Source organism: Macrobrachium nipponense, chromosome 7 (genome assembly GCF_015104395.2).
Source record: "Macrobrachium nipponense isolate FS-2020 chromosome 7, ASM1510439v2, whole genome shotgun sequence".
In the NCBI taxonomy this organism is placed as follows: Eukaryota; Metazoa; Arthropoda; class Malacostraca; order Decapoda; family Palaemonidae; genus Macrobrachium; species Macrobrachium nipponense.
The window spans coordinates 103,256,224-103,273,723 of record NC_061109.1 but is presented as its reverse complement, the minus strand read 5'-3'; the positions used below and the strand labels follow the sequence as shown (position 1 = coordinate 103,273,723).

General features: G+C 36.0%; 1 protein-coding gene across 9 annotated transcripts in view; it reads left to right on the top strand.

The window, feature by feature from the left end:
- Positions 1 to 17,500, top strand: part of LOC135217307 (tyrosine-protein phosphatase non-receptor type 11-like) — a 233,173-nt gene that overhangs the window by 88,084 nt on the left and 127,589 nt on the right. For 6 of the 9 annotated variants that reach the window (XM_064253079.1, XM_064253077.1, XM_064253081.1 and 3 more), the window contains exon 2: positions 8,353 to 8,789. The exons of the other annotated variants lie outside the window; for them this stretch is intronic. In XM_064253079.1, coding sequence (XP_064109149.1) covers positions 8,641 to 8,789 — 149 coding nt within the window. In that variant the 5' untranslated portion in view covers positions 8,353 to 8,640. The remainder of the gene's footprint in view (positions 1 to 8,352; positions 8,790 to 17,500) is intronic. 9 annotated transcript variants of the gene reach the window in all.

The window sequence follows — 17,500 nt, the reverse complement described above, 5'->3', positions numbered from 1 at the left end:
CTATCTAAAGCCCGGGACGCAGAGTTACCATACAAAAACACCACAGGCGGATGGACAGATGGAAAAAAACAGAGTATAGATACCGCGAGAACTGGGTGGCAGTAGTCTTTGAGGTTCTTCATCTACCATTGTTTTAACGTTAGGTCGTTAGTGTGGTATGGAAAAGAGATTTCTCCAGTATGTCAGGCTTCGTAAATGAAATAGAATTCTTGCTCTGGTGAGAAGTCAGAATGAATTTCCCTGGTGCTGACATTTGCTCATTAATGATGACAAGACTATTAGAATTGATATTCTGTGTATTTAAGGCTCAGTCGATAAGTAGATTCTCAGACTGTCATTCTCTGCTACCTTCCAAAGTTTTATCCGTAACTGGAATTCGATTTTTTTTTTCTCTCCCAAAGTGGCAGTTACAAGCATTTGCGTTTTGATTTTAAAATGGCTTTTTGACGTTTACAGTCTATCTTGAATCCGGAAGTACAGACTTTTTGTTGTTTTAAATTTGTCTTGAATCCTGAAGTACAATTATTTTATGCGCATTGATCCTGTTTATATGAAGTGTCATTTTCATCATTATGTTTGTTGTATGTGTTTGGACACCACAGTTGGGAATCTTTTTCATTGGGCTCCAGCTGTTGCTGCCATCTTGTCTAGTCTTCTCTCTACGTGTGCCCCATTCCACTGGGGATAGAATGAGTTTAGTCGAAGAAAATTGCTGCAGCAAACCAGTACGACAAACAGACTTGGGGTGAATTTCCCAACTCGCCATTTTCATCGATGTACGGGAAACTCGGGATCATACTAATTTCTTTGAAAGCTTTTAAACCGGGTTGTGTTACAGTTTTGAAGTTGAAAGATACAACTATTGCAGAATATTATCCCGAAGAACGGGGTTACTCTGAGTAGTACTCATCGAGCACAGGGAGACATTTTTTCTTTCTTTCACAATTTCCATCTTACAATATAGTGGTGGCTTTTGTTTAGATCAAGATGAACGTGGCCGTCAGAAAAGGACTGTCATTCTCATCAGGCCGACATGATAATAACTTCTTAGTGTCGTTTTAATGGTGACACACTGGTTGTCGCACAGACGGAATCACATTCCGTTTACGAGTAGCCAGCCAGTAAATCAAATAAGATGTTGCTTCATGTAAAGTGGGGACATCCTTCACATTTGGTAATGAAATAGGTCCGTTGCTGCAGTGAGAACGACAAGACATTCGTATTCAGGGGGAGCGTATGCGGGTGGCTTCTGTCGTCCTCCTCTTTTGATGCCACATCTAAAATGTGTGAGGCAGTTAAGGAAATAGGCCTCTCTCTCTCTCTCTCTCTCTCTCTCTCTCTCTCTCTCTCTCTCTCTCTCTCTCTCTCTCTCATGAATCTGGGTATTTTTCAGAAATATAAGCCGGCACTTTGTTTTTAGATGTGCATCGGTATGCTATTGTTTTCTAATTTTTTAACGCTTATTACATGAAATTAGTGACCACAACTTTTGAGTTTTTTTTAATGTTTACAACCGCGTTATTGTGTTTGTGTGTGTGTTGTTTGTGTGGATCTACGTTCGACGAAAATAGAAAGGTGACAAGCTCATGTTAGTTTTGTCTTATTGAAAAGAATGCATATCGGACCAAATAGTACAATGATGGAAAGAAATCGTGTATCAAATCGTTTTACTGTTATAAAGCGTCATGGTATTGAGGAAAACAGAGTTTGTTTGTGGTTATTCAACATTATATTTGTGAAATATATGAAGTCTTACCGGTGCTGTTTTCAATTTAGTTATGGCTTTTATAATTTTATTGAACAAAGAAAGTTTGTATGAAAGGAGAAGAGGAGCTATGTTGAATAGTTCAGTCAGAGGGCGAAACCTCCTTGGTCGTAATACACTGAATGTGGAGGGAGCTGCAAAACGGAGCGTAGGAGGTTCGCAGGGATGATGGCACAAGGCCACGGCCGCAGTCAAATTTGGCCCTCGTGCTTGTGGAATTCCGACATTGCTAAATTTCCGCTTACTCGGGGAGTAAGCCTACAAACTACTTTGCTTTTGTTTTTGTTGTTTCTCTTTGGGGGGTATGAAAGGTCTATGGAAGAACCTCAAAAGGTCTGAAAAAGGTGTTCTGCCTTGAGTTAAAGATACAGAAATTGTAGGGTAGGATATTTATGATTTATTTATTAGAATAAAAATGTAAAAAAATAATAAATAATAAGCATGTTAAACAGTACAGAGAAATTATATTTAATAAAATATATGTATTTTTAAATTTCGTCTGTGAAACAAGACTGTATTTGACCGTAGGTTTTAGCAAGTTTAAGTATACATTAACAGTTGGGAATATATTGTTTACAATTTATGCGTGAGGGGAAAAGCTTGCACACGTTTCGAGTAAGCTGGAGGTCCGATCATGCCTTGTTTGGTTTGGATTTGTCGTCGATGTACGATAACTCATAAAACTAGAATTTCTGGAATTCACCGGCTGTCTGTCTCTCCAGTGATGATTCATGTGTCTATTAGACACATGAATCATCATGTGTCTAATAGACACGAAATTAGTCGAATGTCAGTATTTGCTGGAAGCTGTGTCTGGTAGAAAATGATGTTTGCTGAATTCGTTGACTTTTTTGATGGCACATGATATCTGATTTTATGTCATCTGGTATCTTACTTGATGTCTATTTTCCGTGCTTGAATTCGTATGAAATTTAAGCGGAAGCTACTAATTTGAACAAACTCTGTCGTAGCAGTCTACATTTATACGTACATGTATATTTATTATACATGTGTGTACACATCATACATCATGTATGCAGCATTCCCGCCCACCAAGCAAGAAGCCCCGAGTTCGAAGCCTGGTTGAGGACGACCGAATGGTCACATGCGACTCAAAAACCCATTGTGCGTCTGTTGACCTAAGCAGTGAAATTTTTACCTGGTAGTCGATCGACTGAGATGGTGGAATTCAACGCTTAGCATCGAAAGGCTTAACAACCTCTGGTGTCACCCTTTCTAAGGGGAAGAAAGCGTATCGTAGAGAGAGAGAGAGAGAGAGAGAGAGAGAGAGAGAGAGAGAGAGAGAGAGAGAGAGTTCAACTTTCTCCATGCCCTTAAATGTACTATATTGTATTGGACCTGAGCAAAAAGGGTTGTATTTGAAGCCCGTAGTGAGATGGTGTCGAGTAGATGCCTGATAAGAAAAGTTTATGGAAGCGAATTTGGCCTTTATTCTTTGAGGGCATAGGGACCACTAACGTCTGAAGAAACGTTATCCTTTTAAGTTTTTTTTTCTAACGCTTACATTTATTAGAGGTTACCTGTAGTTTTATTCTGACCTTTATTCTGCAGCATAATATCCTCATCCATGGTTTGCTCTGGTATAATGGTTACTGAAGCCGTGACGATAAGAAAGCTTCTATGTATATTTACCCACATCCTTGATCCATGCCAACGACCAGCTTCATCTGCCCGCTTTTATCTGTTCTGGTAGTTGACAGGAATAGAAGATGCCTCTTCTCGTCGCTTGATACTCTTGTCGTTGCACTTGAACACCCTTTGTGTCATTCTGTTGTCCAGTTTCGACCTGCATTCGGTTACAGTTCTGACTGTTTCCGTCCTTTGGAGAAGCTCCTCGCACGTCTGACATTAGTGAATGGTTTATTTTGTTTCTGGAGTTTGAAAGATTTGCCCAAGTCGTATGTTTCGTCCTTGCCATCGGGCGGAACTTGCTGGATCACCAGACCCCCAATGTTTCTCAGCAAAAGGTGAGAGGTCTCGCTCGCTCTCAGATATTAAATCAGCCTTACGGTTTGAATTCTTCAAAAGACAGTTGCACTTTAGGTACTCTCTCTCTCTCTCTCTCTCTCTCTCTCTCTCTCTCTCTCTCTCTCTCTCTCTCTCTCTCTCTAATAATTTTATCTGGTGTTCATGTACGCGATTCGTTTTTTTATTAATATCGAATAGTTGTTATTGCTTATTTATAAACCCAGATTAATGCTATATAGCGTTCGTTTTTAGCCACTATTATGACAAGGAAAGCTCAAGGTTCCCATGATGGATCCCGACGTATACTTGTGATTTAAGCTCTTGACCTTTAGAAAACAGTATGTGCAGTTTAAAAACACTTTCTGATTGCTTTTGTTGACTGACGAAGTAGACGCAAGGTTAACTCTGATGGGATCTTGTTAAATGAATTTGCAGTAAATAGTGGGTACTTACAAAGGAATGTTATTTCACCTTTGGTGTTTGCCCCTCTCATTGATTTCTAATAAAAACAAGTGGTCGGAAATGGGAGATTGTTTGGACTGAAGTCACGTTATAAACTGGACAGACTTAGAATATGCAGATAATGCTGTTTCGATCAGTATAACGCCCCAAGATTGACAAAACTTGTTCAGTAGAATGTATCATATATCTAGATAAAATGGGCTCAAGGTAAAGATAAGAAAATAGGGAACAATGAAGACAGATTGCCTATAGGGATGAAATAGCACTATATAGGCAAAGGATTAATGAGAATGAATCTTTCTTATCTGGCAGCAGTGATATCCGGTTGAGTTTCATTTGGAGTTATAATCTGAAATCCGGTTGAGTTTCATTTGGAGTTATAATCTAGAGATAGACTCAAATGAAGTGACCCAAACAATGAGCAGGATGAAAAATATTCGGAAAATAGATGGACTAGAGTTGCATTCGAAATTAAGCTAGTCTTGTGCTATTTGTATCGCTATAATGACATGACTCATGTTGACAGTGAAACCATGTCCAAGATTGTGTCAGTTTGATCGTAAAACTTGATGAAGAATATTAAGAATTGGGTGGCAGGGTAGAGTTAGAAATGATACCATGAAATTATTGCAATGAATAAATGAGATAACGATGAAAGGGAGATGGGGATCCTTAGACTGTCCTTGGCAAAACACAGGGAGAATAGTAAGTGATGGCGTCAGTCGGACTCCTGATAGCTCTAGAAGTATTGGAAGATCCAGAGTGGAATTTTAGAGGTGCTGAGAATGTGTACTATAGAGGGTATTTGTTGAGATGAGAGTAATAATAGGTTTTATGAAGGAGAAGGAGCATACATTAGCGTATATGAAAGAAAGATGGGTTGGTAAGGATAAAGACGAGGCTGTCTGATATCTTTCTGGATGGGATGAAGTGAGAAGTCAGAGAAAGGATAGATGTAAGGTTAAATTTGTGGTAGAAGATGATGGACTTTTATTGGAGAGTGAACTGGCTGATGTCTGGAAGGCGATAAGTTGCCAGAGAAAATGGGAAGTAGACATGAGCAGGAGAAAGTTACAAGAAGATCGATAATAAGATCATGTGAGTTCGGAAGTAGATTCTTTTAGGTATTTGCAAATAAATATCCTGAATGGTTGTGGGGGAGAGATAAGAGCCATGTCTGAAGTAGGTGAAGCAAAAAAGGTAGCAGGATGTGTACAAAAGATTGCATGGCCAAGTGGTTAAGGCTAACATCACCTGTTGTGTGTGGGACTTCATTCTACCAACAGAGTTGACTTTTTTATTTGTTTACTGATTTTGGTTCGAAAAAGGAGATCATATAATATATATATATATAGATATATATAAATATTATATATCTATATATATATATATGTATCTATATATGTTTTCCTGTGGATTCGCTTATATTCAATGAAGTCACGTGCATCTACAGTGATTTTTAAATATATATATATATATATATATATATATATATATATATATATATATATATATATATATATATATATATATGTATGTATATAATATTGTGTGTTTGTTTATGGGGGAAATCATGACATGGTGATTAATGCATCTACCGCACATTAGGATTGGACTGAGGGTTCTTGAGTGAAAGCTGAGTCACTATCAGTTGAGCTGTACTCAAGTAATCATGTCTGTTGGTTGACTGAGTCCAGAGTTTTTCGTCCGGCCTAATCCCCTTCAAAAAATATACCTCACTTATGGGCTTGAGGTATTACCTTTTATAACAATGAATTTTACTGAACCTCTCCGCTCATCAGTGGCTCAAGTGATAGCATTTATTTAAGTTATCCCTTCTAAGTGAATGGAGAGAGTGCAGTGCAAATGAAGTGCTATCGCTTGTATTTCTGGCAGGTCGGGAAATTGGACGAAACTCCTTCCTGCCCAAGTGACGACTTAAGCGCTGCACAAGTATTTTGGGTTCCACCTTTTATGACCTTTATGGTGGTAGCATCTATAGCTTGTAATTAGAGTCCCGGTTCGATTCCAGTGTGTGAAAGAAGTTTGCGTACATACAAACACACACACATACACATGAACGAGCACACGACATAAAGTCTTCGCATGAAGTACTTTAGCGCCGCTACATATTTTTTGCTTTGCTCTCTTGTCTCTTGCTTGAATGATTTATGGTTTCCCTTTCACTCTTTATGTATTGAACTGCTTTTTGTTTTTTCAGACCCATTTCCTTGTCAGGTCGCTCCAAAAGCAATCTCATGGAGTCGTCATTCTGCAACAATCCAGTTTTAAACTTTTACTAAAGATACATCTTTGGACATTGTTCTTGATAATTGCTGGAGTGTGTGCTAGAATAACTATCGTTTTCGCTTGATGAAAGTTAGGCATCAGTTCCATTGGTACTGTCAGGATTGAAACTGTTGTATCACTGAACTGACATGTCTGTCTTTCGTCATTGTTTGTCGCCGTAGATATGTCTTGAATCCTATAATCTAACGCCCTTTCAGAGGCAGATTTAAGTATGTGTGTGTGTGTGTGTGTTTTCTCCAAGGGGGCAGATTTTCCTGAAAAAAAAGTTTGTCATTGTTATATACTTTTTGCTTTGATGCGCGCTTCCAGGAATCTGTTATGTGATCAACCAGTGTTTATAAACTCAATGGCCTTCAATACCTTTTTCATTCACTTTCTTTCCAGTGGCTAGGAAGCAAATGGTTCGTTCTGAGTGTAAGACATTCTTCGGCAAACATGAATAGTCTGTTTTGCTTTTGTATATCGTTTTTAAATGAAAAGTATGACGCGCATTATTGAATCATCTTCTTCGTCGTCGTCTTGTAGTATTTCAGTAATTGGAGTGAGAGTCCTATCCAAATCGGATGTCAGAATCATTAAGCCAGTGTAAGACAGGGTGGGCATGGCACAGCTGATAAATGTCTTTGTTAGAGGATGTTGTAATAAAGGCAGCTGTGGTGACTATTGCAAGAGCTGACGGATGTAGCTAATCCTCCACGAGCGGTCCCCCCTCCCCTCCCAAAGCCACCCCCCACCTCTCAGCTTGGCATCTATTCCCTATCTATTATTTCTGCGTGTCAATAAGAAAAGTTTTGTTTTCCTTTTGAGTCTGCAAGAGTCATTTAGTTTATGACATTAGTGATTTTTGGAGTTTCATAAGGGAGATCATTTTGTTTGTGTTAGAGGTATTCAAATTGTTAATGTGCCTATTTTTCCTTATGATTTTTTTAACTTTTGGGAAAAAAAGGACCAGCAAATCCTGTTGCAAAAACAAGCCATTGTCATGGGATCCTAGGTTGGCAAATATATTAATGGTCCGTAAGGCTGAATGGCTTTATATTCACAAGTTTCACTCGCTCTTTTGAAGACATACAATTTCCATTATTCATTTTAAGATATCTAATAAAATGGTCTCCGCTGTTTTGAGATTCTTACGTTGTTAACACTGACCAGTGAATATTTCGGCAAAAATCGATATTTCTATCGAAGGTTTAGAAGGGATAATAATTTTTGTTAGGTAGCGTGAAATTTTATTTCTTTTATATGTTAAACTGTAGATGCACTGCAATTAGGTGTCATTCCATTTAGTAACACTCCATTTGTGTGTCATTTCTGTGCGAGATATTATGCTCAGTCAGGAGTCCTTGGCACCTCATGACTCCATCTCAGTCACTAGATCTCCGGTCCTCATGAGGCCCATAGCTGACTAAGAAGAAAGTATGTATCAAGAATTCTTATGTGATTCCAGAAAATTCCCCACCTTCCAATTGGATCATTGTTCCGAACTTAATGGCATGAGTAACTCATTTGGATATACTATGTGTAAGGCGGTGTTTTGCAGTGTGTAGCTATAGTTATGAATTAAAGTGATTACTGATTTTCCTCTCTGTTGCATTCGTTCAAATATGTCACTGCTTCGACGTGTTATTATGCAAGGTTATCATTATACTTAATATGTGCTGTATATTTCCTATAATCAGCTTAATAGCCCATTAAACAAGAAAAGACAGGCATATCCAATCAGAATATTTGTCTCTTAATGTATTGTTTAGGGAAAATGTGTGGATTCATGGCTACTTTTCTGGTAGATCTCATTGATAAGTCATACTAGTGATTTTATTCCTTAGATTTCAAGATCTTCCAAGCAAAATTAATGGGCACAAATAGAGTTAGGTGCATGTAAAAAAATCCAAGCACCTTTAAGAATAGTTGCCCTGAAAATGTGTTAAAAATGGCAGTGTTTAGTGTTAATACTCGAAGCAAGAGTTCTCGAACTTGACGACGTCAGCCTTATTGGCCGTATCTCAGTAGGACGTTGATATTTCTATACGAGTCGTCATTTCCGTAGCATTTTGTTGGTGCTTCAAGTGTGTGAATGCGCCATGAAAACTGACGTATGTTTTAACAGTTAAGAGATGATGATGAGTCACAAGATGTGGACCCGCCTTCACACTTTGTATAACAAAGTTGTAAGTGGTGTGGGCGGGATCTCGGACCACTCAAACCACACCCATAGATCAAATAAGCATTGTGCCGATCACATCGCTCTTAAATTGAAAGGAAGGTAATGTATAGAATAATTCCTACCCTCTCTGTTATTCAATTTCATTATGTATATAACTGAGCTAATTTTCAGTTCCTGTATTTTAGGCTTAAGACAGAATTGTTCACATTGTGCTATAAAGGTTAACTACTTGTGTTTAAATACATATATGCATATATATATATATATATATATAATATATATATATATATATATATATATATATATATTATGTATATGTGTGTAAGGATGTACTTATTTTTATTAATTCTCTCCATTTCTTTCTGTTTTAAATTTTGTTTTTTGTATTTCTGATTTTTGTAGGTTAACTTTTTAGTATTTTAGCACTTTCATGGTAAGGAGAACATGAAAATGTACTGTCCATAGGAAATTGTAGCATCAGCCACAATCTTTATATGTTTATTATGTTTATTTAACATTTATCAAATAAGATTGGACTTATTGGTTTTTAGAGTTTTGAGACATTTGAAAGAAGTTAAAGTGCACAGAAGCTTTAACTGTAACAGGGGACAAGGATGTGTATCTACATTATTTAATGTTACTTTGAGAATAATCAGTCTCGCTAATCTTGGAAACATGTTCTGTAACTCAGCAATGCAAGGCTGCTAGTGTATCATTTCTTTTTAACCATTTTACTGAGGACTTTATAACAAAGATGTGTGCAATGAGTGGCACCTTGCCATGGAAATTAGAGTTAAATGAAAGGCTGTACACAAAGATAATTTAAGTTTCATGTCCGTGTAATCTTCACTTACCACTCTTGATCTTTGTACCATGATTTTTTATGAAATCTTATCATCATCCTCAGGCTTCCTTGTTGCTTTGTTAGATGTCTGATATTTTCACTTTGTCCTTTTCTTCCTTGTCCACTTTCTACAGATTTCTCATGAGGTTTAAGTTCTCAATCATACCCTCTCTTCTTGATCTTTTGGGGTTTCCCCGTGGATTGTGGTTGGCACACTTATCTACCCCTTCTCTAGCCGACTGGTCATCTTCCATCTCGCATCTTGCTCACACTAGCTCAGTCTTTGAGAATCTTACGATGAATTTACTTGGAATCAAATTCTGCATTCTGTCATATGACCTCTGACTGTGATATTTTATTTAAAGTATTAAGCAACATAATTAAAAGTAAGAAATGGCCTGATACAAAGTTATATTTTTAATTAGAAACGAGTTCTTAAAATTCTTTATATTGTCTCTTTAGAGTCAAACTTTGATGCTGCTACCAAAAAGATAATGAGCTTCATGACAGTCATTTCTGGCCATGAAAATAGACAGCTTTAAAAGTTAAGATTGAGTGAGACATCTTCTATATATATCTCATTAATGAGAAGCCTCCTCACTTTGTATGGAAATGTTAGCTATCAGCAGTCAAACCTATTTTACATTTGCCTTAGCTGGGTTAGGAGGACCATCAACCTAATATCCTATTCAAAGGAGCTACAGGTCCACCTCTCAATAGAGATAGTTATTTGAATCCAAGAAGCAGATGCAAGGGAGGATTCCATTCCATTGCTTGAGACAGAAAATGAGACCAAAAGAACTAACTAATCTGGAGACTGTTGACTGTAACACAATCACTCTTTCGTGGTTATGGCCTGGCTGGTTCCATAGAACCAAATGAGAGGAAGAAGGATTTTCTTAGTTCAGTGAAGCAATGCTTAGTTAAATCAACTTCCAAATAAAATCAGTTTTCCAAACGATATGGTTGAATCCATTTTGAAACTTCAGTAACTAAGATAAAGAAAAGGGTTCGGGAAATATTCCTTATTTACCTAAACGTTGTCACTTGGCCCATTTATCTAGATGACTAGTTGATACGTTCATTATAAAAGGAAAGACTCCAAGGAGATGTTCATTGGATTCATCTTGTGGTCAGAATCAATAAGATGAAGTCAAGGTTATGATTGGATTCATCTGGTGGTCAGAATCAATAAGGTAAAGTCAAAGTTGTCAGTGGATTCATCTGGTGGACAGTATCAATAAGATCAAGTCAAACTTAAAATCCATGTAATCTGTTGAGCACCTCGGCATATGGATACAGTTACGCAGCACAGATGAAGGGGGGACATAGAATCATTGAGTTGTTTTACCCGCCACATCAGTCTTTAGAGAGGTGGTCTCAGCTACCAAATTCTGGAAGCCTCCTTGGTCAGAGATGAGAACTTAGGTATCCGTGAAACAAAAGTTATTTATGATTTTGTATGTGTTCAAGCAATTGACAGACATATTTTGCTGAATCACAACTACGTTGTGAAGAGATGTAAATATTCTTCAGGTTTTTTATCACTGGAAAATACTCTTCATGATTTTTATCAACTGGAAAATACTCTTCAGGATTTTTATCAACTGTAAAATACTATTCAGGATTTTTATCAACTTGAAAATAATATTCAGGATTTTTATCAACTGGAAAATACTCTTCAGGATTTTTATCATCTGGAAAATACTCTTCATGATTTTTATCAACTGGAACTCTTCAGGATTTTTATCAACTGTAAAATACTATTCAGGATTTTTATCAACTTGAAAATATATTTCAGGGATTTTTATTCATTGGATACCTCTTCAAGGATTTTTATCAACTTGAAAATAATATTCAGGATTTTTATCAATTGGAAAATGCTCTTCAGGATTTTTATCAATTGGAAAATACGCTTCAGGATTTTTATCAATTGGAAAATGCTCTTCAGGATTTTTATCAATTGGAAAATACGCTTCATTTGGTTTTTATTTTTCAATTGGAAAATAATTGGCTTTCAGGATTTTTACCAATTGGAAAATACTCTTCAGGATTTTTAATCAATTGGAAAATGCTCTTCAAAAGGATATTTCATTGGGAAAATGCTCTTCATTTAGGATTTTTATCAATTGCAAATGGCTCTTCAGGATTTTTTTTCAATTTTTGGAAAATGCTCTTTTTTTTTCAGGAATTTGTAATCAATTGGAAATAAAACCTCACAATCTTCAAGGATTTTTATCAATTGGAAAATCTCTTCAGGATTTTTATCAATTGGAAATGCTTCTTTTTCAGGAGAATTTTTTATCTTCAATTGGAAAATACGCTTCAAAGGATTTTTGCTCTTCAGGATTTTTAGCAAAATTGGACAAATTAAAACTTCAGGGATTTTTAATCAATTGGAAAATTTTTACGCTTCAGGATTTTTGGAAAATACTCTTCAAGGATTATCAATTGGAAAATGCTCTTCAGGATTTTTTATCATTGAAAATACGCTTTAGGATTTTTATCAATTGGAAAAATTACTTCAGGTTTTTAAAATCATTTGGAAAATTACTCTTCAGGATTTTTATCAATTGGAAAATCTCTTCAGGATTTTTTATCAATTGGAAAAAAATCTCTTTCAGGGATTTTTATCATTGGAAAATGCTCTTCAGGATTTTTATCAATTGGGAAAATCTCTTTCGGATTTTTTATCAATAGGAAAAAAATACCTTTAGGATTTTTATCAATTGGAAAATACTCTTCAGGTTTTTATCAATTGGAAAATAACTCTTTCCAGATTTTTAATCAATGAAAATACTTTTTCCTTCAGGATTTTTATCAATTGGAAAATACGCTTCAGGATTTTTATCAATTGAAAATGCTCTTGTTAGGATTTTTATTCATTGAAATACTCTTCAGGATTTTTATCAAATTGGAAAAATACCTTCCGGATTTTTAATCAATTGGAAAATGCTCCTTGTAGGTTTTTATCAATTGGATAATGGCTCTTCAGGATTTTTATCAATTTGAAAAATACTCTTCAGTGATTTTTATCAAATTGGAAAATACTCTTTCAGGATTTTCAATTGGAAAATGCTCTTTAGGATTTTTATCAATTGGAAAATATGCTTCGGGATTTTTATCAATTGGAAAATATGCTTCAGGATTTTTATCAATTGGAAAATACGCTTCAGGATTTTTATCAATTGGAAAATGCTCTTCAGGATTTTTATCAATTGGAAAATGCTCTTTAGGATTTTTATCAATTGGAAAATACTCTTCAGGATTTTTATCAATTGGAAAATGCTCTTTAGGATTTTTATCAATTGGAAAATACTCTTCAGGATTTTTATCAATTGGAAAATGCTCTTCAGGATTTTTATCAATTGGAAAATACTCTTCAGGATTTTTATCAATTGGAAAATACGCTTTAGGATTTTTATCAATTGGAAAATGCTCTTCAGGATTTTTATCAATTGGAAAATACTATTTAGGATTGTTATCAACTGGAAAATACTCTTCAGGATTTTTATCAACTGGAAAAACAGGAATGTTGGTAAGGGAACCCAAAACTTTATTGAAGGTCAATAAATGTGTGTCTGATATGCCCATCTGGAGTAGTGAAACAAAAGCAGATATGAAAAGTCTGTATAAATCTTTTCCCCTAGATGTATCCCAGTCTTAATGGGCTAGTTTCCATGGTGAAGTATCCCTTGTTGTATCGTTCTTTTACTCTTCCCGTTCCTCTAATTTGATCCAACATCAAGTTATGGCACATAAGCACCAATAATAGCAAAACCCCGCCTTGCAGTGGAAATCAACTTACTGGACGGCCCTGGGACCGGTCCCCCACCATAAGTCGAGGATGCACTGTGTAGCTGTGTGTGTAATATCATATATATCTTATTATAATGGGCGTTATCATCCGTCTGTCTTGTCATTCAATCGCGTCCAAACGGCTTGTCCGATGGGCATGGAACTTGGCAGGGTTATAGTGGGGACCCCTAAGATGTTTTATAATGGGGTTTCAAGCAACAAAAGGCACCAAAGGCGCTGGAGGGGGTGGAGCGCCTTCCCCGAAACGGGGCGGGTTCAGCCCGTAGACTTAATAACTTTACAAAATTATCATACCTAATTTTCGGTATACATAATAAATAATATGACTTTTGATTTTCGGTATACATACCAAATATGACTTGCTATCGAATACTGTGGAGTTATGACATCAATGGCACCAAAGGGAGTCAGGGTTGAGTAGGATGTGACAGAGACAATGTGAGAGGGAGAGGAAGTTGGAGAGGGATAGTAGAGGGTTGTGTTAGGGAGAAGAAAGAGGGTAAGAAACAGAGAGAGAGAGAGAGAGAGAGAGAGAGAGAGAGAGAGAGAGAGAGAGAGAGAGAGAGAGAGAGAGAGAGAGAATTTATCGGTTGCCATTTAGAGTTACCCCAGTCAGGTCAGTACAGTGATTTCTAGATAAAAGGGACAATCAGCACAAAGTTGGTACAGGGGAGCTTCTTTAAGTTCTTCAGAGTTTTTTCCCCGCAACGCCGGGTTGCTCAGCTAGTATATATAGATGTGGTTCGGAAGTCATGCAAAGCTGTTGGTCCTGTTGCTGAATAACTGCTGGTTCCATGCAGTGTAAAAACACCATACAAACAAATAAACAAAGCTAGTATATATAGAATTAGGAACAGGAAGAATAAAAGAATGATAAAACACACATACATACGTACATACATACATACATATAACCATAACCACTGAATAAACTGGAATTTGTCACATATAATTTACAGCAGCAAATGTTGGTACGAAAGGGTGATAATAGAGTCAGCCTTGATGAAACAAAGATAGGTAATGAACATCTCAAAGGGTGCCTGGGATCCGGATATCATAGATAAAATCTTCCTTCAATCAACACTTAAGAAGATTAAAGAGAAATTATCAACTGTGGTGACCTAGTTAAAGAGCCTACTTATGGATGAATTTCATGGTATAAATACTGCCTTCAGTCTCTGAAATATAGCAATTACTTTCTATATTTTGGTGTTTTTATGGGCTACTTTCAATTAGATGGAATCTTCACTGAAAAAACAAAAAGATAATAGGATCAACCTCTCCAGTGGAGCCTGAGACTCTAACCATATAGACAGTATCTATCTTAAGGTAACAGTGAAGCGATTAAAACAATTAACAGAACCAACATCGGCCTAGTGGTGACCCCAGGTATCGCCTAAGGGCATATCTCCCACTATATATTTCGCAAGTGTAACTACTACTGTCATTCACTACTTGATAACGGTGGGAGTCAGTCCACTGAAATATAGTCCATAGCATCGAACCAGATTGCTCTAATGGACCTTTTATATTTGGGACGTATCCTGTTTTAACTGAAGAGTTTATTTACATGAGTAAACTATATTATATACAGTGGTACCTTGACCTACAAGTTTAATTCATTCCATGGTCAAACTCATAACTTAATTTGCTCACACATCAAATCAGTTTTCCCCTTTGAAAATACTTAAAATGCCCTTAATCCATTCCAGGCCTCAAAATGCCACCTCATATTTTTATGCTTCATTTTATCAAATAAGGAAAATACATGTCTAAATAGCAAATATTGTATAAAAACATAATAGAAAATGTATGTAAAGATATAATGTTTTATAAAGTGTATGGATAGTGTTCAAGTTTCGATAATTTGTCTTACGATAATCCGATTTTATGATGGGGTTGGCAATTAATACTGATGCAATGATATTTTGAAAATATTTTTCAATTTCGCTCACAATGGGTGCAGGCAGCAGCGTACAATCAGGGAGCCAGAGAGACCAAATTACAATAGCCCAACTTTATCCCATCTTCTAGTTAAATAAATTAAAAAAAAGCAAAAGTGAATACTGAAAGTATTGTTTCAACGTTATAAATACTCGTTGCATAAATGTGTACAACCATGAACAACCAAACAAGAAACAACCTTTTTTGCTAAGTACAACCAAATTGGATAACAACAACATCTGTTTGGCTCGTATTTCAACCATCATATGATAGTAAACAATTACCTACCCTAGTTATGTTATAAATGATGTTAAGTAGAATAGGACAGATGTTTTTATTATGTAATAACTTTTATTTGCTATAGATCAAAGATCAGTTAGGAAATATACTGTTAAATTTAAACCAAATTGTAGCTGAAACTGAAAAAAAAATGTTCAAACTGCTAATGACTGTTATCGTGCATCAGCAACAAGGATAAAACTCCCGTAAACTTATGCCATCAAACACAACTGTAGGTAAAATTTAGAGAAAATAATTTTAATCAAAGCTACTGGGCTTGAAAGAACACATTGTACTGTTCTTTTCATGCTGATAAAATATAAATAACGTAAAGTTCATATTACGATGAAATATAAAGTGAAAATAGCGAACGGAATAACATAAGTTTTTTACTCAATAAACATGCTGCCAACGCTGTCTGTTAACAAAATAAATTTAGTTCACAATCACAACAAAATGTAATCAAGTCATATTTCGACTTAAAAACACATTGTATAATGGAAAATTTATAATGAAAAATTAACTTTTCTGATGTATGTCAATTATCTAGATATTCATATATGCTAACTAAAAGCAAGAAAATTCACTCTGAATTGAGTTAAATATGGCAAAATAAACTCTTATTCACCATCAACTGATTTCCAAACCAAAATATTGACTGCTATGTTGCTATGTTAGTATTTTATAATACAATAATATGAGAATACATACTATATTATTAGATACAGTGAAGTAATGTATAACTTAAAAGATTCATGGAAAAGATGCATAGTATTTACTTTTTCTTCTTTGCTTATCTTAATTTTTGTCACTACGCCATCTACGTAGCAGCGTCATCTTGAGTTCATACCTCAATTTTTTGCTTGCGTAACAAAGCAAAAAATCGACCGTGATATGACTCATACCTCAGAAAACTTGTACATTAATTCACCTGTAGATCAAGGTACCACTCTGTATATGTGTGTGTGTGTGTGTGTGTATATATATATATATATATATATATATAGATATATATATATATATATATATAGATATATATCTTTATATATTTATCTATATATATATATATATACAATGTGTGTGTGTGTGTGTGTGTGTGTGAAATAACTTGAAACGTATCAAAGTGTTTTACAATTGCAGACTTGAGATTCCTGCTAAATTTGTCACCTTGGATGTATGGAATAGCATATAGTTTCTGCCTGTGTTGCGCGCGCACACACACACACACAGTAATCCCTCCATTCACCTAACTCGTCTCTCAATGCTTTCCATAGGGCCTCAGCACCACTATAGTCATACAGAGAAGAAAGTTACTTGCACATAAGCATTATAGAGCTCCAACATGGAAATGGTAACACTGTGCACTGTACTGTCATTGCTTACTTGTGGAATCAGTAATGAACAATATTTGCTACTCTCGCAGCTGGCCTTGAAGATGTTCATTGGCAGTACTTTTCCTCTTGGAAAAGCTCTGTAAATTTACAAGAAATTGGATGTCATGATTCAGGACACTTGTGTTACCTCTGTTCAGTACCATATACCTCTGCTCAGTACCCTATGTTATGGCAGGTGCTTGCAATAACCTCATTTGCTCCCCTTTGACTTGTGTAGGAATTTTTCCTGGGCCCTCTGGAACATCGTGGCTTTACCCAGGTTTCCCCCTGTTTGGAAGTGCTTTTGGAGCATCCCCATTTCAGCTGATTTTGTTCTCATCTTAAATTGTTGCATCTTCATGGTTAGCAGTTATATGGCAAACCCTAATAGAGAGAAGTGCTTTGTTGTTGTTGTTGCAGACATAATTGCCAATAGCTGTAGGTTCTACACCACAATTCTGTAACAAGCAAAGTAAGTTAGATACATGGCATGGTGAGACAAAGGGTAATCACCGTGCCTTGTCTTTAGTCTTTATGTCGTATGGCTTCAA